The sequence below is a fragment of the Scyliorhinus torazame genome, chromosome 15 (genome assembly GCF_047496885.1).
Source record: "Scyliorhinus torazame isolate Kashiwa2021f chromosome 15, sScyTor2.1, whole genome shotgun sequence".
NCBI classification, from domain to species: domain Eukaryota; kingdom Metazoa; phylum Chordata; class Chondrichthyes; order Carcharhiniformes; family Scyliorhinidae; genus Scyliorhinus; species Scyliorhinus torazame.
This window is the reverse complement of record NC_092721.1, coordinates 139,180,615-139,202,337: the sequence shown is the minus strand read 5'-3', so window position 1 is coordinate 139,202,337 and position 21,723 is coordinate 139,180,615. Positions and strand designations below refer to the sequence as shown.

The following is a 21,723-nucleotide window of genomic DNA, read 5'->3' as shown; positions in this document are numbered from 1 at the left end:
GTTGTCACGTTTTCATGCCCCTATCCTGTTTTGCCCTTGGTTTCTGGTGGGGCGTTATGGACAACTAATTCTATCTAATGATGGCAGTTATATCGCTCTCCTGTTCCATTAAGTGCTCATGTAGGATAAGCAGGTTATGTTTTTTTCTCTCTTTTCTCCCCCCCCCCTTCCCTGCTTTTGTTGATGAATTTGTTTGTTTGGGGCAGCACGGTAGCACAAGTGGATAGCACTGTGGCTTCACACCACCAGGGTCCCAGGTTCGATTCCTGGGTCACTGTCTGTGCAGAGTCTGCACGTTCTCCCAGTGTCTGTGTGGGTTTCCTCCAGGTGCTCCGGTTTCCTCCCACAGTCCAAAGACGTGCAGGTTAGGTGGATTGGCCGTGCTAAATTGCCCTTAGTGTCCAAAAAGGTTAGGTGGGGTTATTGGGTCACAGGGATAGGGTGGAAGTGAGGGTTTAATGTGGGTCGGTGCAGTCTCAATGGGCCGAATGGCCTCCATCTGCACTGTATGTTCTATGTTGCATTATTTTAGAAAATGTAAAATCTCAATAAATATACCTTAAAAAATAATAATTTAGTAACAAAAAGAACAAAACATACAAACCTGAAATTTAGCCACACAGCTAGAGCTGCAGAAGTTGTAAAGTTTTCCATCAGGCATTGTGGCTTGATATTGAGGTAAAGCACTTCTTTTACAGAAGTGGCAAGAACCCATACCTAAAACAATATAAAAAAATCTGAGAGTTCCGCATGCAACATGATGATCTCACTGCAAAAACTTGAATAATCATAGAATTAAAGCTCAACCAAATGTGAGACCATTTCTACCTCAAACAGCATTAGGCAAGAATTTGTCAGCGAGAACATCAATTCACTGTGAGAAATAGAACGGCTAGAAAGCCGAGGGCAGTAGATTGACTAGGGGAAGGCACAAAGAAATTCCAGAAAACAGGACCAGTTGGCTACAACATGGCAAACAAGACAATAATGGTTCACAAAGCATGATCGTCCTGCTGGTGGTGGATTTGAGATAATGGTCAGAAGAGTTGGTGGTAGGAGACAAGTACAGCACACAAGCTAAGATTAGTGGAAAAATTGAGAAGTTGGAGGTGAACTCACAATAACAGACAGTAGCATGTTGTCTGATCATACTAGGGACGGCTGCTGAGCCTAATCCAGATTTCACCAAGGTTGTCCAAAAATGTTGTTCCTAAGTGGGCTACTTAGATGCATTTTGTACAGCAAAGAGGATAAACAATTGCAGTACAAAATTCAAAGCCGACAATTCAAGGAATAATTCAGTTTTCAAATTTTCAGTTATATGAAATTGATTGTTCAAAAACGTAGGGATGTGTGTTCCTTGTGGTGCTATGACTTTTCGGGCCATTTTGCAAAACAATTTGTTTATCGATCAAAATATATCATGTTTGGCAGTTGAAGTTGGTAGCAATTTATTTTATTATTCATATTTTAATATTGCAATTATGCATATTTATCAACATCCATTAAATGTATAACAGTACTGTTTTGTAATAATTCATCTGTTTTGTCTTGTTTAGTTAAATGCTAACAAATAAGTCTAATTACCTGTGAAGCAAAGATAATTGGACATAGGTTTTATTGGCTGGCTAGCAGTTTCATGGGCTGTAATATCTCATGGGCTCTAGTGTGGGCACACCAACAGAGAGATCAGGATTAGGATTGTGGCCTATTTTTCAGCTCTCTAGCTCGGAGGCACAGGGACCTGCTCTATTCTCCAACTGAGACCATCACTGACCAAGCACCAAGGACCATGGGTCCTTGGTAATCTATATTATTAGTTATCGAATTGAAAGCTAGTCTTATCTTTAACTATGGAAAAGTTTAACTTGCCAACAGGGCACTTCAGAAAGTTAGTCTTCCTTGACTGTCAAGAGGGAAATTGCAAACCTGCTCAATTTAAACAGTGGCACCTAATTGAATAACTGCTTGTGATCATTTTATTTTATTATTGCCCTGATCTTTGATGTAATCTGACAGGTTTTCAGCATTTGTAAGCAGTAGAAATCTGTTGCCCACTTACATCACAAAACACAACTAACTCTTGAAATGATTTTGCATTTTTAATCATTCCACCCCAAAATACAAAACAAATATAGTACAGTATTTGGGCCATCAGCAGGGAAATAGCTCAGGGGGTATAACATTAAGAGAGCAAAATAACAAATGTGAAGTGCAAAAGTAAGAAAGGAAAGGTGTAGTATCAAATATATGGTCAAAGAGAAGAGTTTTGGAAAAGTGGGAGGGAGGTAGCAAAGTCGATGGGAACAGGAAAATTTCTGACCATTGCAGTGGCTGAAAAACTAGTCACCAATGATGGAGGGAAAACAAGAAGCTGAACAATAAGAGAATCATCCTGCAAGTGGGAAGCGAGGCAGGAAGAGATCATTAACAATAGTGTGAGGCCATAGACAAATATGAAATTGAGAATTAAACTCTGAACTCAACTTGCTGGAGCATGGCAAGCACAGATAGGACAAGGAGCTTGTGAATGAGAATGAGTTGAAGCTTGTGGCAGGTGAGGATTGTAGACAAGCTTCAAGGTGGATAAGGTTTCTTGGAATAAGGCTTTAATGCTATGCGTGGAATAGAGAAGAGTTGGAGGCACAAGCATTGAACATTAGATGTAGAAGATAGCGGAAGGGATTTTCCGCCCACGTTTCATTGAGTGGGTTCGGCATAACATTTTGATCCGTTATTGTATCATTATCCGTGTCTACGCTTGAATCACCACTCCTTCCATAAGAAAGTCGATTCATATCAGCTTGAGGGCAGGACTACATGAAACCCGACTGGTCTCCCAATTTGTGCATTGGCAAGCAGAACTCTCAGGAGCTCTGATTCAAACCATACTCTTTGAAGGGTCAATTGCTGGCATGCGTTACATTGTGTGACACCCCTTTATTTTGTCCACCTAAGCTCTGAACCGTAGTGGAGAAAGCCACCGTTGCCGCCGAAGGCTTCAACGCCATTTTCCCACTCACTACTGGCCTTTGCTGATATTTGGAAAGGTTTTGCCCAGCATTTGAGTGAAGTATTGAATCCCCCGTTTGATCTGGAAGTATGGCAGAATGCAAGTATGTCAATATTTGCCACATTATAGTCCAGATGTAGTTAATGTTTGCAGATGACTTTATTAGGGTACATTCTCAAAATAAAACTTATGACCTTGGAAGGCTCCATAGTGAAGTCAAGGTAAACAGTCACTGAAGCGACCGGAATACTAGATTGGATGGTGAATTTACTATGTTCAGAAGGAAAGGGGTTATTAAAGGAGTTATATCTAGCAAAAAGGAAGATGGTTGTGTTTGTTGGAAGGTCAGTTATCTCAGCTCCAGGACATCACTGCAGGAGATCCTCAGGATAGTGCTTTAAGCCAAACCACCTTCAGTTGTTTCAATGACTTTCCTTCTGTCATTCCGTCATGTGGTCAGAAATGGGGATGTTCGCTGATGATTGAACAATGTTCTGGAACATTCATGACTCCTTAGATACTGAAGTAGTCCACATCAAAATGTAGCAAGACCTGGACAATATCCGGACTTGGGCTGACAAGTGGAAAGTTACATTTGGCCTCCAACGAGAGAATCTCAGCATCACCCCCATGACAAGTCAATGGCTTTACCATCGTTGAATCCCCCACTATCAACATCCTGGGGGGGGGGGGGGTTTACAATTGACCAGAAACTGAACTGGACTAACCAGATAAATACTGTAGCTGCAAGAACAGGATAGGAATTTGTGGCAAGTAACTCACTTCCTGATTCGCCAAAGCCTGTCCACCATCTACAAGGCACAAGTCAGGAGTGTGATGGAAAACACTACACTTGCCTGGATGAATGCAGCTCCAGTAACACCCAAGAAGATTGATAGCATCCAGGACAAAGAGCCCGCATGATTGGCACCTCACTCCCAAACATTCACTCCCTCTACCACCGACACGGTAGCAGCAGTGTGAAACCATCTATAAGATGGATTGCAGGAACTCACCAAAGCTCCTTAGACAGCACTTTACAAACCCATGACCACCAACATCTAAAAGGGCAAGGCCAGCAGATATCTGGGAACACCACCACATGGAGGTTGCCCTCCAAGATACTCACCGTCCTGATTTGGAAATATACCACAGTTCTTTCACTGTCCCTGGATCAAAAGCCTGGCACTCCCTCCCTAAAAGCACCGTGGGTAAACCTGCACCACATGGACTGATGCGGAGCTCACTATTATCTTCTCAGGGGCAATCAGGGATAGCCAGCGAAGCCCATAACCCATGAATTAATTACGGAGCGTTAGTGTGCATTATTTTGATTTTCAACAGTATTATAATACAAGTTAAAAATTGGAATTGGAATCGTTTGAACTGCCACATAATTCAAATGTTACAAAAGCTCAACATTTATTACGTCTATATACTGATCCAGACCTTTTGGCTCAAATGAAACAATCATTCAGGACAAAATTAAGTCACATGGACAAATGTGCGTTCGTTAAAGAAGGCCAGCATGGATTTCTTTAGGTAAAATCCAGGTTAACCAATCTACTGGGAATCTTTGAACAGGTAAGAGAGGGGGCTGATGAGGGCAATGCAGCTGATGTGGTGTACATGAATTTCCAAAAGGTTTTGATATAGCATCATACAACAGACTGGTGAGCAAGGTTATTGCTTTGGTTATATAGTAGTGGTTAATGGATGTATTTGGGATGATAGAAGGTTTGTAGTGGTATAAAGACAAATGCTAGAAAAACTCAACATCTGTGGTGAGAGAAACAGAATTGACGTTTCGAGTCCAATTTGTCAGGACTGCAGTAAAGGTATAAATGTGGTGAGCTTTATGCTGTAGTCAAAGGGAGAGGGTCAGATGGAACAAAAGGAAAGATCAGGGATGAATTTGAAGGCGGGGGGAGATTTAAGAAAGGTAGCATGGATTAAATACCAAAGATACCATGGAACTAAAACCAAAGGGAGTGGTATTCGCTGTAGGTCCAAAGTAGGTGTCAATAGTAGAATAAAGGTCAGCTCAGTCTCAGATTGAGCCGAACCTTCTACTGATATTAACACCTACTCTGGACCAATGCTTCTCTTTCTTATTGCTACGATAACCGTTGCCTTTTGTTTCACCCTCTGCCCGTAACTAATCTGTACCCTATACTTTTGTTCCACCTGCCCACCCCCTTTTTCAACAGCATAAAGCTCATCACATTTCTACCTTTTCAGTTCCGAAGAATAATTAAATTGGATTCAAATGGTTATCTGTTTCTTGTTCCACAGATACTGCCAGACCTGGTGCAATTTTCCAGCACTCCCGTTTTGATTTCAGATCTCCAGCACATGTAGTATTTTATTTACGGTTTGTAGTGGAGTTCCCCAGGGTGTGTTGGGACGCTTACCTTTCTTGATATACATTAATGACCTCGACCTTGGTGTACAGGGAATAATTTCAAAGTTTGTTGATGCTACAAAACTTGGAAGCATTATGAACTGTGAGGAAGATAGTGTATTGTGATCCCAGACCAGACCCTAACAGTGGCTATGATGCTGGACAGAAACCCCAATATTTTGTTTTAATTTTATAAGACTGTGAGGAGAGGATGCTTTGCCCCAGTAGTGATTGCACAAATACGTGGGATATGGTACATTAAAACAAACTTTATTACTAACACAGTATTAAAATCTTTAACATCACACCAGAAAATAGCTTAAACAATACTACTCAAAACAGTGAATACAATACCCTTAACTTCTATCTTTATTCCCATTTAAACAACAAGAAAAAAAACCCATTTCCGCTCTCAATCTACTTTACTCAAAGGGTACTTCCTGTTTATTCCCTTATTTCCCTTTTTAAAATTTTGCCGTTATCATTTTTGATCCATGGGTGATTAATGGACATGTATCTTTAAGTCAAGCAACAGAGAGAATGAGGAATGCAGAAGTTACAGGAGAGAACACTCTACTAGACTCGAACAGGAGCTTCAGGCTTTTCGGCACCAGTGAGAGAGTGGGATTCGGTGTGATTGATTGGCAGGTGGCCACTGAATTGGCCAAAGGGCCGTATTCTCCCCCGTAACAGGTGGTGATTGGATGCTGCCTGAGTGGAATGATTTTCAGAGACCCAAGGAGCTCAGTTCCTGGAAGCACAGGGCCAAGGTCTCTCTCTCTCTCCTTCGTGTTTTCTTCAGAAAGGCGGTGCGCGCTGTATTCCTGAAACTGCAGAGAACCTGAATGAATGAATCTACAGGAAAACCATTACAGGCTGCAAACCAAGACCAGGACTCTCTCTCCCTCTTCAAAAAGGCTGTGAGTGTTGTATTTCTGAAACTATCGAGGCTTGAATGAACCTACAGTAAAAGCCGTGAACTGAAAGCAGTTTGAAGAGTAAGGTGCTAAAGAACAAGGTCTCTTTTATTTATGTTTTTTTAAAACCCACTTCCTTCCCTCTATATTTGTCCATCTTGCGGGGGGGGGGGGGGGGGGGGGGGGGGGGTGCAGATTAAAGCAGGGAATTTGGAATTAGAGATTATTGTCAACCAATTGTATTTGCTGCACATTTCATTACAGTTCTTGTTCTTAATAAAAAGTAATTGTGTTTACATTTACAAACCTGGTGACTAATTATTGGGTAGCCGAAGGCCAAAGGCTTTGGGTATTTTTCCAAGAATCATTGGTTAATACAATTGTGTTGCGACTCCCGGTCAAACGGGGCTGGAATTTACCGTGCATTGGCCCAGGGTATCGTAAATTAATTTGGGGGGGGTCGGGTCCGGAATCTTTGGAACGGTTGACAGTGAAGTTTGGGTTACAGTATGAATTGAAAAGAGACACCAAGTTTGTAATAATATAACAGGATGGCTCTGGAAGCTGCTAAGAGTTTTCTTCAGGTGGATGATTGGTGTCTGGTTGACTGAAAAGAGTTTTGAAAAGACAAGCTAGTCTAATTGGCAGGGCAATTATAAATAGAGGTACCAGCTAGAGCTAGGAAAATAACTGATACAATCGCTCAGGATTTAAATTTGAAAGAGATGCTAGAAATAGCAGAGCCCACTAGGTAGTGTAGCATCAAGGATATTTTCTGGTAGAGAAATTGAGCTGGAGAGAATGCAGTTGCAGTTCGAGCATGACAGGGAGATAAAGCGAAGAGATAAGGAAATAGAAATGAAGAGAATGGAATTAGAGAGAGATGAAAAAGCAAAGAGAGAGAGAGAGGAAAAAGCAAAAGAGAGCGAGAGAGAGAAAAAAGCAAAAGAGAGAGAGAGAGAGAGGAAAAATCAAAAGAGAGAGACCTCCAGCTTAAGGCATTAGAAATTAGAGGGGAGCTTAATCTTAAAACAGAAGTGGTGATATGTTTTCAGACCCTCCCAAAATTCAAAGAGAGACAGGTGGAAACCTTTTTTAGGGCTTTTGAGAAAATAGCAACCAAATGTAGTGGCCAGAGAAAAGTGGACATTACCCATGCAGAGTAAATAGACGGGGCGGGCAGAGGAAGAGTATGCTTTCCAGTCAGAACAGGTGTCTAAGAATTATGACAAGGTAAAAAAGGCTATTCTAGGTTAATAATAATCTTTATTATTGCTACAAGTAGGCTTACACTGCAATGAAGTTACTGTGAAAATCCCCTAGTCGCCACACTACAGCACCTGTCTGGGTACACGGAGGGAGAATTCCGATTGTCTAATTCACCTAACCTAACAAGCACGTCTTTCTGGAGCACCCAGAGGAAACCCCTCGCAGACACGTGGAGAATGTGAAGACTCCGCACAGACAGTGACCCAAGCCGGAAATTGAACCCTGGCGCTGTGAAGCAACAGTGCTTCAATGTGCTACCGTGCCGCCTGCCAAAGTTTATCGGCAAAAGTTTTGGAATTAAAGGAGATAGTCGGGACAGAGGTATGCTGAATTTGAAAGGGTTAAGCAGAACAATTTTAATAGATGGTTATGAGCATTGGGAGCTGCAGCTCCCAATTTAAGAATTCCCTACCTTCTATGATAAGAACCCATGTTGAAGGCAGAGGGTGAAACACTGCGAGACAAGCAGCAATTATGGCTGACGATTATAAGCTAATCCATAAAATTAAACCATTGTTCCATCACCCACATAATTTTGAAAAGGGTAGGAAGTAGGAGAGTGAAAGGAAGGCAGGTAGTCAAGGTAAAGAACGGATAGTTGGAAATGTTCCAAGTTCTCCTCATCTGGCCAGGAAGGAAGGTACCGAGGGTGGAGGTGAGACTCGAAAGTCTAGGTGGGACATGTTCATTCAGCATGTTTGAAGTTGCAAGGAATGTCCATGGGATTGATGGGAGGTCATACAGAGGATTCCGAAAAGGGAACACAAGTGGAGAATACTACAGGGCAGACTGTAACTTTAAGTGGACTTAGAAGACTAGTGGTAAAGACTGTAGGAGGTGTGAGGAATGAGGTACATAGAACATAGAAAATACAGCACAGAACAGGCCCTTCGGCCCACGATGTTGTGCCGAACCTTTGTCCTAGATTAATCATAGATTATCATTGAATTTACAGTAGGTGAGAGATGTGCAGGATTTTGTCCAAGGGAAAGATCACCCCATTTTTTTCAACTGATTTGGCCAAACCCATAAATATCTTAAAAGGACACAGGGTTTATTCAACTCTCTTACTGAGGAAGGACTTGGTTTTCCCTCCAGAGTTGAATTAAAGCTAAGGTATTAATGGATGGGATAGGTGGAGATTACATCCCAATTCAATTGTATAAAGTGGGCTGGTTTAGCACAGTGGGCTAAACAACTGCTTGAAATGCAGAACAAGGCCAGCAGCTCGGGTTCAATTCCAGTACCGGCCTCCCCAACAGGTGCCGGAATGTGGCAACTAGGGGCTTTTCACAGTAACTTAATTGAAGCCTACTTGTGACAATAAGCGATTATTATAAGTACAATTGGAATGTAATTTAGCACCAAGTCCAGTAGTTGTCAGGGTAGTTAAGAAATTCCCAGAGGACAGTGTAGACTTACTTTTGGGGAATGATTTGGCAGGAGTGAAGGTGTAGCTTCACCCATGATTACAGAGAATATGAGGGAAACACTGCCGATAGCACACGAGATAACGTTTGGGCATGTGCAAATTAGGAAAACTCATTGAGTCCTTTAATGCTCAAAGAAATATTGAAAGACATTGATCACCTATCAAGTGACACTGGTAGCGAATCTGATTCTGTTAATATGGATGAACATATTTCTGCGAGAGTGATTCCTCACAGAAATTTGTCAAAGATAAAATCTAGTAGAGAACCAGCTTCTGGGTGGGAGTGGGGAAGATCTCGGAAACTTACCAGGTGATGCAGGAGGAGGAGGAGGCCTCGGTGGTGGAGTTGAAAGGTAAGTGGGGGGAGGAGTTGGGAGAGGAGATCGAAGAGGGGACGTGGGCAGATGCCCTAGGGAGGGTGAACTCTTCCTCTTCATGCGCGAGGCTCAGCCTCATACAGTTTAAGGTGCTGCACAGGGCACACATGACCGGGACAAGGATGAGCAGGTTCTTTGGGGGTGAGGACAGGTGTGTTAGGTGCCCAGGGAGCCCAGCAAATCACACCCATATGTTCTTGGCTTGCCCAGCGCTGGAGGAATTTTGGAAGGGCGTAGCGAGGACGGTGTCGAGGGTGGTAGGATCCAGGGTCAAACCGGGCTGGGGGCTCGCAATATTTGGGGTGGCAGAGAAGCCGGGAGTGCAGGAGACGAAAGAGGCCGGAATTCTGGCCGTTGCGTCCCTGGTAGCCCGGCAAAGGATTCTCCTTCAGTGGAAAGATACGAGGCCCCCAAGCGTGGAATCAACAGGGGTGTATACACCTGTTGTCTTAAGTCGGGGTGTTAATGTTAATTTATTATTTAGGTACAGGGGGGGGGGGGGGGGGGGGGGTTGCTTTTTTAGATTGTGTTTTGTACTTAACCCTGTTGGGTTCTTTTTTCTTTCTCATTTTGTTATTGATATTTTATGACAACCTTTAATAAAATTTTTTTTTTTTTTTTTTTTTATAAAAACAACCAGCTTCTGAGAATTTCAAGATCGAAGGTGACCCCAAGAGTCGTCCCAATCTACTGGTAATAACAATGATGAAGATTCTGACAAGAGTTCTGAATCCGATTTCAGTTCTGATTATGAAGTAATGATAAACAACTGGCACCAAATAGACTGGTCAGTAACTGATCTTGAACAAATGGCAAGTAATTGTTCCAAAGCCAAGAAAGAAAACAGCAAATCGGAAGAAAGTGACTTGGACTTTCCTAAAAGTGATTTGTTACCGCCTATTGCAGTAAACATGTTGCCATTCACTTCAGGTGCAAATATTTCCCAGAGCATGCCTGTTTTGAAGGTAATATACCTGATAGCATGGCATCAGTTATTCTGGATGACGGCAGCAAGGATTGCGAAGTGACACCAAGCAAACAACTGATCAACCCAGTCTTTTAAAGATCCACAGAGGCTGTTTATGGTAAAGGAAGCAAATAGCAACGGCGGTGAAATAATTTTAAAAATTAAGAGGAAGGTGGATGGAGAACCGAGCAGTGATTCTTCCACCACACCCATTAAAAAAAATAGAAACTTCTTTGAGCCAATAATGTGCCTTCCTCAGATTCTGAAAGTAAAGAAAAACAGTTGAGATCTGGAAAGCACAAATTGTTTCAGTGTGTTACTCAATGAAGATAAGGGCTGTGACTAAGAAGACATTGATGAAGAGGTAAAAGCTGTAAAACAAAGAATAGTGCATATAAAGCCAACCAACTCTGCGAAGATTGAACCCATAGCTTTACTTGCCGCTGAATATAATCATGGTGAAGGAAGAGAGAATATAAAGCTGGAGGGTTGAAGCGTGTTTGCTGATTAAAAATGAACCAAATATTTTCCTCAGCATTGACCATGTGCAGCACAGTGGGTAACACTGTCGCTTCACAGCTCCAGGATCCCAGGTTCAATTCCCAGCTTGGGTCACTGTCTGTGTGGAATCTGCATGTTCTCCCAGTGTCTGCGTGGGTTTGCTCCAGGTGCTCTGGTTCCCTCCCACAAGTCCCTAAAGACGTGCTGTTAGGTGAATTGGATATTCTGAATTCTCCCTCTATGTACCCGAACATGCGCTGGAATGTGGTGACAAGGGGCTTTTCACAGTAACTTCATTGCAGTATTAGTGTAAGCCTACGTGTGACAATAAAAATTACTATAATACTGCTTGTAGTTAATTAGGCAATCGGAAAAGACTGGCTGCATTACCCGAGAGACAGAAGGAGACAGAAATGCAGAAGAAACCCATTCAAGGGGTCCTCCCTAACTTGGACAGTCAGAAACCTGACAAAGGGAAGCACTTTGCCTTTGAAGATGACAGTGAAAACAAGGCAATATTTGAAGAGATCAGAGGGAGTTTCAAAATGAACGATGAAAACCGATCAACAGAAGGAGAAGATAGAATAAAGATACTGAAAGAGCATAGACAGAGTTGTAGGGAAAAAGCAGGAGGCACGCCGTTAACGAATAATAAAGCCACATCCATCTTGACTGGAGACTGGCTCAAGTTAGAGACTCAAATACAGTGCATGTTGGACATGTTGTGGGCAAAAGCCAAAATACTGTGGTCCACACAATGCCAAGTAGTGTTCGAGAGATTGAAGACCATGCTAGTGAGCGAACCAGTGCTAGCTGCCCCTGACTTTTCAGACCATTTAAAGCGGCCACAGATGCCAGTCACCTGGGGATCGGGGCAATGCTCCTCGTCCTTCAGCATTTTGAAGTATATGTCCGATATGACAGTAAATAAAGCTTAGTTTATACAGGCCATAATACACCTGCAGTTATAGGAAAGTTTATAACAAAGATTTTTCCATTGGAGTTTATTATTAAAACAGTTCAATGTTAGAATTGTACACATATCCGGAAAGGATGAAGTTATTGCGGATGCTTTCTCACAGGTTTAAGGGCTGACTAGTTACCAATAAATGGGAAGGGAACTTACATAATGGGGGTGGATTGGTTGGATATGTTGCATGCCTCATTATGGACGGCCATGCCCTGACAATTTCATTCTTTTAGGGAGGGAGGTATGCAAGGGTCCTTTCTATTTATTCTCTTCTTTCCCCTTTCTTTTATTTTTGGTTCATGGGTGATTAATGGACATGCATCTTAAGCCAAGCAGCAGAGAGAATGAGAAATTCAGAGGTTACACGAGAGAACACACTGCTAGTTTGATCAGCAGCTTCAGACTTCTCGGCATCAGAGAGATGGGGTGGGACTCAGTTTGATTGATTGGTTGGTGGCGAATGAATTGGCCAAAAGACCATATTCTGCCCAGTAACAGGCGGTGATTGGTTCCTGCCTGAGTGGAATGATTTTCAGAGACCCAAGGAGCTCATATCGATTCCTGGAAGCACAGGGCCAAGGTCTCTCTGCCTCTCTTCCCTCCATGTTTTTTCCAGAAAGTTGGTGAGTGCTGTATTCCTGAAACTGTAGAAAACCTGAATGAATGAATCTACAGGAAAACCATTACAGGCTGCAAACTAAGATTCAGACCAAGACTCGCGCTCTCTCCCCAGAAAGGCTGCAAGTGCTGTAGTTCTGAAACTACCAAGGCTTGAATGAATCTACAGTTAAAAACCTCCATATGAAAGCAAAGTTTGAAGAGCAGTAAGTTGCTGAAGAACTACCATATGAAACAAAGACTCTTTTTCCTTTTTTTTAACCCCTCCTTCCTCTCTCTGTTTGTCTGTCTCGTGTGTGTTTATGGTTGGGGGGCAAGTTCAATCGGGGAGTTAGATAATAGTTAACCAGTTGTATTTGCTGCATATTTCATTAATAAAAAGTAATTTAATTTACATTCACAAACCTAGTGACTGTAATTATTGGGCTGCCAAGGGACAAAGACTTTGGGTATTTTTCTAAGAATTATTGGTTAATTCAATTGTATTACGTCTCCGGGTGGAGTGGGGCTGGAATTGAATACGTACTAGCCCAGGGTGCCTTAATACTACCAATGGCACATAAGAATATTTGCTTTACAGAGATATTCTTTGAGAAAGAGAGATCTCTTGACACTGCTTTAAAGAAACAATCTTACTCCTGTCAGACCCATTCAGAACCTTTGGCTGTATTTTTTCAGAAGTTCTTTTTCAGCTTGTTTCAGCTCCCCCTTATTCGCAGACAAGTCTGCTTTAAAGACTGCTAATCTCTTTTAACTGAACTGCAGAGAGAGCAAAACTGACTTCTGGATACAGCTCCATTCAGATCAGAACTGAACTGCTTTCTCAAATTGCCTGATGCCTTAGCTCCACTCCATCCAACAATGACATCACCATACCCAGCTAAAATCTAATTAACTCCACAGGGAATCCCCTTAATCAAAATAAAATTCCATTAGCCCAAGCTTTTTATGATGCTTTAATTGCACCCCTGGTTCCAAATGTTTCAAACTAGGATTTATTTTAAAAACGTGACTGCAGCAGGCACAGACACTAACCCAGATTTTTAACCCTTACTTCACCAAATATATATACTGCATCTGAAATTCCTACATTCATCACAAGTGTAGAACTTCAAAAAGGGCAGAAACAAGTTGGTGGAATGTATGGACAGATGGCAGATGAAATTCAATCTGGAGAAACGTGAAGCGATTCATTTTGGTAGAAAGAACATGGAGACAAGATTTAAAATAAAGGTTATAATTCGAAAGAGGGTACAGGAGCTGAGGGACCTGGGTGTATATGTGCATAAGTTATTGAAGATTGAAGGGCAGCGCCATACCACTAACACCATAACATCAGCATCAGTAATACCATTAGTAGAACATGTAGAAAAGACAAAAAACATATTGTTTTATCAATAGGGGCATTGGGTACAATAACAAGGAGGTTATGTTGAACTTGTACAGGATACCAGTTTGGCCTCAGATGTAGTACTGTACCCAGTTCTGGATGCTGAATTTCGGTAGGATGTGACGACATTGGAGAGAGCGCAGAAAAGATTCCTGATATGAGGAGCTATATTATGAAGACTGGAGAAGAGGAGATGAATTTCCTTGGAGAAAAGTCAAGAGGAAATTTGATAGAGATATTCAAAATCACCAAGGGTATGGACAGGATAGGGGAAAAACTGTTCTCAATTGTGAAAGGATTGCGAATGAGGGGGTGCAGGTTTATAGTAACTGGCAAAAGAAGCAAAAGCAACACGAGGAATAACTTTTTTCACTGCATTAAGTGGCTAAGGCTTGGAAAGTACTGCCTCAGTCTGGTGGAGGCAGTTTCAATTGAAGCATTGAAACTTGAATTTGACAAAAAGAATGTACAGGGTTACAAGAAGGCGGGAGAATGGCTTTAAGTGAATTGCTTATTTGGAGAGCTGTTGCTGACATAGTGGGCTGAATGGCCTCCTTCTGCACTGTAACATTTCTGTGATATGACATTAGAAATATAATTATCTTGGTTATTGCAAATAAATTTTGCACACTACATATCCCATTGTAAATCACTTCTAATAGTAACTACAGTTAAAAACAGGCAAAGAATAAAGAACACCCATAAGTGCAAGACCTCCTTCTAGTTACTTAGAATTCAGAAGCAGTTCAGATGAGTACAACGCTCCAATTAATCGGACTACATCTTATTTCCTCCACATTACCCATACAAAATAATTTTACATCAGAATTTGCATTTTAAATGCAAAGCTTATTAAATAAATCCTAATATTGTACATGCCTATTGTGAAATAATAAGAGTACATTAATAAAATATTTGACTGATAGAAATTACAGAAATAAACTAACACAACTTATCCAGCATGAATATGTAAAACAAAACTGACACAAAGTTGTGGCTTTACCTGTTGGCTTTGGGCATCTTGTTTTGTGAACGGACATGCAAGCAACTGAACAGTATGCTTCAATATTCCCACCAGCTTCTACACGCTGAGTCATGTCAAAGCTTCTACATGGAGTCCTACATGCTGTGCAGGGAATTATTTTGCTGCATCTCTAAAGGCAAGGTAAAAATATCAAGTTGAAGAGGCAAAGTAAAGTCTGCAAATCTAGTAAACATGTATTTTTTTTAAAGTTTAGCATTGAAACTCCACCTCCAGCATTTACTGACCAAAATTACATAATGGCATTAAAAAACTGCAAAGATATACTTTAGGATAGCCATGAAGCAACCAAATGAGTAACATTAATTCAGCGTGCAAGTGGCAATTTGCTATGTCAGGAATGAAAATATAGCTCAAATAAGGTTTTGAAAATATTTTTATTAGGTTTTTAACATTTTATACATAAATCAGAGAACACAAAATAGGAAAGATAACAAAATAATCCCCCTCACACTTCAACCGATACACAAGACTCAAGAAATAACCCCCCACCAAACTCCACCATCACCCCCAACAGCTGACCGTGTTCAACTCATAAATGTAAATAAACATAAAAGTCCTCAAAAAAGATTTTGATGACTCAATGAAGGTGTGCTACTGAACCACACAGATCAGGAAGAGCAATAATGTAATCCTTAAATCTGTGAATAACAGGTGGTATGGTGGTGCAGTGGTTAGCACTGCTGCCTACGCCGCTGAGGAACCGGGTGTGATCCCGGCCCCAGGTCACTGTCTGTTTACACATTCTTCGTGTCTGCGGGGGTTTTACCCCCGCAACCCAAAGATGTGCAGGTTAGGTGGATTGGGCCACACTAAATTGTCTCTTACTTGGCAAAAAATAATTGGATACACTTTAAAAAAAATAAATCTGTGAATAAGCCAACTTGACTCAATAAGGGCAGTAGTGAGAAAGCCACATCTAGCAAGCAGCGCTGTTATCTCATGTGCGGAATATTTTAGAGAGGACACAACTGAGGGATTCCCATACTTGATGCTGAATGAAGGACTATAACGTTTCTGTCCAAGATTAGCTTTAATACTTGTGAAACTTGTGAAAGTAACATTTCCTGGAATACAAACCATTCTTGGTTCTACTTTACAGCAATGTAAAGCTCATAAAAATTAGAGGCGAGTAAGAAATTGTGAAGCGGGGGTAAAAGAGGGCAGGGAAATAACATGATGTCATTTTTCCATCATTACCCAAGAATCTATATTAAGTAAATTTGATGCTTATGAATAGTAGGTATGTTCAGCGTGACGCCAATAATAATCATCTTTATTATTGTCACAAGTAGGCTTAAATTAACATTGCAATGAAGTTACTGTGAAAATCTCCTCGTCGCCACGCTCCGGCGCCTGTTCAGGTACACTGAGGGAGAATTCAGAATGTCCAATTCACCTAACAAGCATGTCTTTCGGGACATGTGGGAGGAAACCCATACAGACACGGGGAGAAAGTGCAGACTCCTCACTCCTCCTTCCCAAGCCGGGAACCGAACTCGGGAACCCTGGCGCTGTGAAGCAAAAGTGCTATCCATTGTGTAAGTCAGTGCCTGGGATCTAGCATAATGAACAGTCTCCTGGGGAAAGTATTGGAGGACTGCTGGCATCCTTTGGAGGGGGCAGGAACATAAACAACACTGCCAAGATAATCAAATTGGCAAAGGAAAAAGATGTGTTTATAACCATCTCCAAATGAAGTTCCTTAGCTGAATGTGAGGGTCTGTCACTTCAATGGCCAAGTTTTTGGAGGGGGGTGAAATGAGGACATAGCCTGAAGCATACATAATACAACCATACATACAAATTCCAAGAAATTGTTGAAATTTTTATCATTACCATCAAGCCAGGGATCAACCCTGGTTTAATGAAGAGTGCAGGAGGGTATGCCAGAAGCATCAGGCACACCTTAAAAATGAAGTCTCAACCCACTGGAGCTACAACACAGGGTTATCTGAATGCTAAACAGCAAGTAATAGACAGAGCTAAGCAATTCCACAACTATTGGATCAGACACAGGTTCTGCAGTCCTGCCATGTCAATCATGAATGGTGGTGGACAATTAAGCAACACCCTACAGGAGGAGACTCCATAAGTAGCTCCAACCTCAATGATAGAGGAACCCAGCCTCACAAATGACTACAAAAAATAAGTTTGAAGCATTCGCAACAATCTTCAGCCGGATGTGCCAAGTGGATAATCCATCTTGGCATTCTGCGGAGGTCGCCAGCATCGCAAATGCCAGTCATCAGCCAATTTGATTCGCTCCACATAAATCAAGGAACAGCTGAAGGAACTGGATGCTGCAAAGGCTAAGGGCCCTGACAATATCCCGGCAATAGCCCTCAAGTCTTATGCTTCAGAACTTGCCGTGTCCCTAGCCACGCTGTTCCAGCACAACTACAACACTGATATTCACTCAGCAACGTGAAACATTTCCTAGATATGTCCTGGACACAAAATGCAACACAAATTCAACGCAGTCAATTACTGCCCCATCAGTCTACTCTCAATCATCAGTATAGTGATGGAAAGGGTGCTTAAGCGGCACATGCTCAGCTTCACACTGATGCTCAGTTTTGGTTCTGTCAGGGGCACTCAGCTCCTGACCCTGGTTCAAATAAGGGCAAATTAGATGAACTCCAGAGGTGAGGGTGAGGTGAGAGTGACTGCCTTTGCCATCAAGGCAGCATTTGGTGTGTCATGAAGGACCCAAAATGGAGTCAATAGAAATCAGTGAGCAAACTCGCTCTGCTGGGGAGTCATACCTAGCAAAAAGGAAGATGGTTGTGGTTCTTGGAGGCTAGTCATCTCAGCTGCAGGACATCACTGCAGGGTAGTGTGCTAGGCCCAATCTTCTTCAGTTGCTTCATCAATGGCCTCCCTTCCATCATAAGGTTACAAGTGGGAATGTTCGTTGATGATTGCACAATGTTCAGATCCATTCACGCCTCCTCAAATGCTGAAGCAGTCCACATCCAAATGCAGCAGGACTGGACAACATCCAGGTTTGGGTCGACAAGTGGAAAGTAACATTCACGCCACACAAGTGCCAGGCATTGATCATATCCAACAAGAGAGAATCTAACCATCGATCCTTGACATTCAAAGGTATTACCATTGCTGAATCCCCCACTATGCATGTTACCATTGACCAAAAACTGGGCTGGGCCAGCCTTTTAATGTTGTGGTTGCAAGGACAAGTCTGGGCTTAAAATCATGTGGTGAGTAATTCACTTCCTGACTCTCCAAAGCCCGTCCACAATTTACAAGGCACAAGTCAGACGTGTAATGGAATACTCTCCACTTGCCTGGATGTGCAGCTCCAACTACACTCAAGAAACTCAACATCATCCAGGACAAAGTAGCCAGTTTGATTGGCACTCCTTCCACAACAATTCACACCCTCCAGCAGTGGTGGCAGCATGCTCATCTACCAGATGCACTGCAGGAACTCACCAAGGATCCTCTGACAGCACCTTTGAAACCCACGACCACCATCATCTAAAAGGACAAGGGCAGGAAATACATGGGAACATTAAGGGTCTTTCCTGTTTATTCCCTTAATTCCCCTTTCTTTTATTTTGCCATTATCATTTTTGATCCATGGGTGATTAATGGACATGCATCTATAAGTCAGGCAGCATTGAGAATAAGGAATTCAGAAGTTACAGGAGAGAACACTCGGCTAGCCTCTGGAAGTTTGAACAGAAGCTTCAGGCTATTCATCACTAGAGAGATGGAGGGGGACTCGGTTTGATTGATTGGCTGGAGGCCAATAAATTGGCCCAAAAGGCCATACTCAGCCTGGTAGCAGGTGATGACAGGATCCTGTCCCAGTAGAATGATTTTCAGAGTCCCAAGTAGCTCAGTTTGACTCCTGGAAGCACAGGGACAAGGAAGCTATCTCTCTCCAGAAATGCTGAGAGCGCTGTATTTCCGGAACTGCAGAGAACATGAATGAATCTACAAGAAAAAGATTATTGGCTGCAAACTAAGCGCAGGACCCCTTTCTCTTTCCAGAAAGGCTGAGAGGGCTGTATTTATGAAGCTAGAGGCCTGAATGCAGCTGCAGTAAAATGTCAGACTGAAATAGACGACGGTGCTGGAAACAATGATCTTAAACAAAGACTCCTTTTCCCTTTTACTTAGGATTCTCTACCCCTTCCTTCCCCTCTACGTTTGCCTGTCTTGTGGCTGGGTGCATATAGACGGTGGGGAAAGGTTAAAGCAGGAAATTAGATAATAGTTAACCAGTTTCACTTGCTGCATACTTTATTACAGCTCTTGTTATTAATAAAAAAAGGGTATTTACATTTATAAATCTGGTGTCTGTAATTATTGGGCAACCAAGGGCCAACATTTTCAGGTATTTTCGAAGAATTATTGGTTCATTCACTTGCATTGTGACTCCGGGTCAAGTGGGGCTGGAATGGAGCATGCACTTGAACATGGTGTCATAACATAATTTGGTGGCTTGGGTCTGGGATTTTTGGGAACAGTAGATGTCGAAGTTTGGGTTACAGTATAATTGAAAAAAAATAAGAAATCAGGTTTGTAGCAATATGACAGGATGGCTCTGAAGCTAAAATCTTTCTTCAGATGGATAACTTATCTCTGGTTTATTTAAAACAGCTTTGAAAAGACAAGCTAGTCGAATTGGCTGGGGAATTAGAAATAAGGTACCAGCTAGAGCTAGGAAGGTGCATCATAGAATCATACAATTTACAGTGCAGAAGGCCATTTGGCCCATTTTGCCTTTAGAAAGAGCACCCTACTTAAGCCCACGCCTCCACCCTATTCTCGTAACCCAACCTAACCTTTTGGGACAGTAAGGAGCAATTTAACATGGCCAATCCACCAAACGTGCACATCTTTGGACGATGGGAGGAAACTGGAGCACCCGGGGTAAACCCACACAGACACAGGGAGAACATGCAAACTCCAGTCACCCGAGGCCGGAATTGAACCCTGGAGCTGTGAGGCCGCAGTGCTAATTACCATCTCACCGTGCGATAGTGGAGATAACTGTTGCGATTGATCAGCAATTAAATCTGAAAGAGATGCTAGAAACACAGGAGAGCCCACAAAGTACACCAAGGACATTTGCTGGTAAGTAAATTGAGCTGGACAGAAATTGGTTGCAGTTCGAGCATAAAAGAGTTTGAAAAAAAAAATTGAAATGGAGATGAAGCGAAAAGAAGTGGAGATGAAGCGAAAGGAAATGGAGATGAAGCGAAATGGAAAAGAAATGGAGATAGAAATTAGGTTAGAATTAGAGGCAGAGGAAAAAGCAGAAGAGAGAGGGTTCCAGATAAAGGCATTGGAAATTAGAGAGCTTATTCTTTATGGCGGTATGTTTGAATTAATTAAGGCCCTCCCAAAATTCAAAGAGAAGTAGGTAGAAACCTTTTTTTAGGACTTGTGACAAAATAGCAACCCAAATAGAGTGGCCAGGGAAAGGTGGACATTACTCATGCAGAGTAAATTGACGGGGCAGGCACATGAAGTTTATGCTTCCCTGTCAGAGCGGGTGTCAAAGAATTATGGCAAGGTAAAAATGGCTAATCTGGGTCCATACGAATTGGTTCCCCGAAGCATACAAGCAAAAGTTTCAAAATTTAAGGAGACAGTCGGGACAGATGTGTGCCGAATTTGAAAGGGTAAAGCAGAACAATTTTGATCGATAGGTATGAGCATTGGGAGCTGCAACTACCTATGAGTCTCTGAGAGAGATCCTTCGCTTTGAGGAATTAAAAAATTCCCTACCTATAATATGGACTTAGAGAGTGAAGACTGCTAGAAAAGCAGTAAATATGGCTGACGATTATGAACTAATCCATAAATTTAAACCTTTGTTCCATCATCCACATAATTTTGAAAAGGGTAGGAAGGCAGTTGTCAAAGGAAAAGAATGGGTAGCTAGGAATGCTTAGAGATCTCCTCCTCAGATCAGGGAAAGAAGGTACTGAGGATGGAGGTGAGCCTTGCAGGATTCTTTAATTCGGCCCCATAAAGCAGATCCAGAGATAGACACAGTCAGCTCTCAGAGAAGTTGAGGCTTGGGGGGTGGGGTGGTTCGAGTACTACATTAAGAACAGAGTTCTGATGAGGAAGTGGAGACATCGTCATAGACCTGCAGACAAAGAATGGACAGTTGTTCATCAGATAATGGTACCACCAAAGTATCGTAGGGTAGTACTGCAGATACCGCATAAGATGCCCATGGCAGTACATCTGGGAATCCGGAAAAATCAGGCTTCAGTCAACAGACATTTTTCCTGGCCAGGACTGCACAAGAATGTAGTGCAATTCTGTAGAACCTGTCATACCAACCAGGTAAAAGGTAAAACACAGCATGTGATTGAACCCACACCATTAATACCCAGACCAGTGTTGAAGAGCCGTTTAGTCGGGTATTAGAAATTGCGTAGGACCGCTGCCTAAAATGAAGGCAGGGCATCAGTACATTCTTATGGCCATGGAAATTAATGTTCGATTTCCGGAAGCTAACGTAATAGTGGAAACATTGACACAGTTTTTCACGCGCTACGGTCTACCCATATGGACCAGGGTTCTAACTTCACGTCAAAAATGTTCCAGGCCAGGACATAATTTGTGATTTGTGGTTTGGGTATCAAACATTTAAAATCGACCGCCTATCACCCACAAACTCAGGGAGCTTTGGAGGGTAATCATTAGACTCTCAAGACCTATTATTAGGGCCTATTATTGCCATGAATATCCAAGAGATTGGATCAAAGGACTGGATTTTGTTTTACTATTTGCCGCCAGAGATTCTCTGAACAAATCTACTGGGTTA

At 42.2% G+C, this 21,723-nt stretch overlaps 1 protein-coding gene across 5 annotated transcripts in view; it reads right to left on the bottom strand.

Moving 5' to 3' along the window:
* Nucleotides 1-21,723, bottom strand: part of zmym2 (zinc finger, MYM-type 2) — a 237,603-nt gene that overhangs the window by 111,412 nt on the left and 104,468 nt on the right. For all 5 annotated transcript variants that reach the window (XR_011935198.1, XM_072476815.1, XM_072476811.1 and 2 more), the window contains 2 exons: nt 14,862-15,012; nt 605-717 (listed from right to left, as the gene is read on the bottom strand). Coding sequence is in view for 4 of the 5 variants with exons in the window: in XM_072476815.1 (XP_072332916.1) it covers nt 605-717; nt 14,862-15,012 (264 nt within the window). In the remaining variant the exon portion in view is untranslated. The remainder of the gene's footprint in view (nt 1-604; nt 718-14,861; nt 15,013-21,723) is intronic.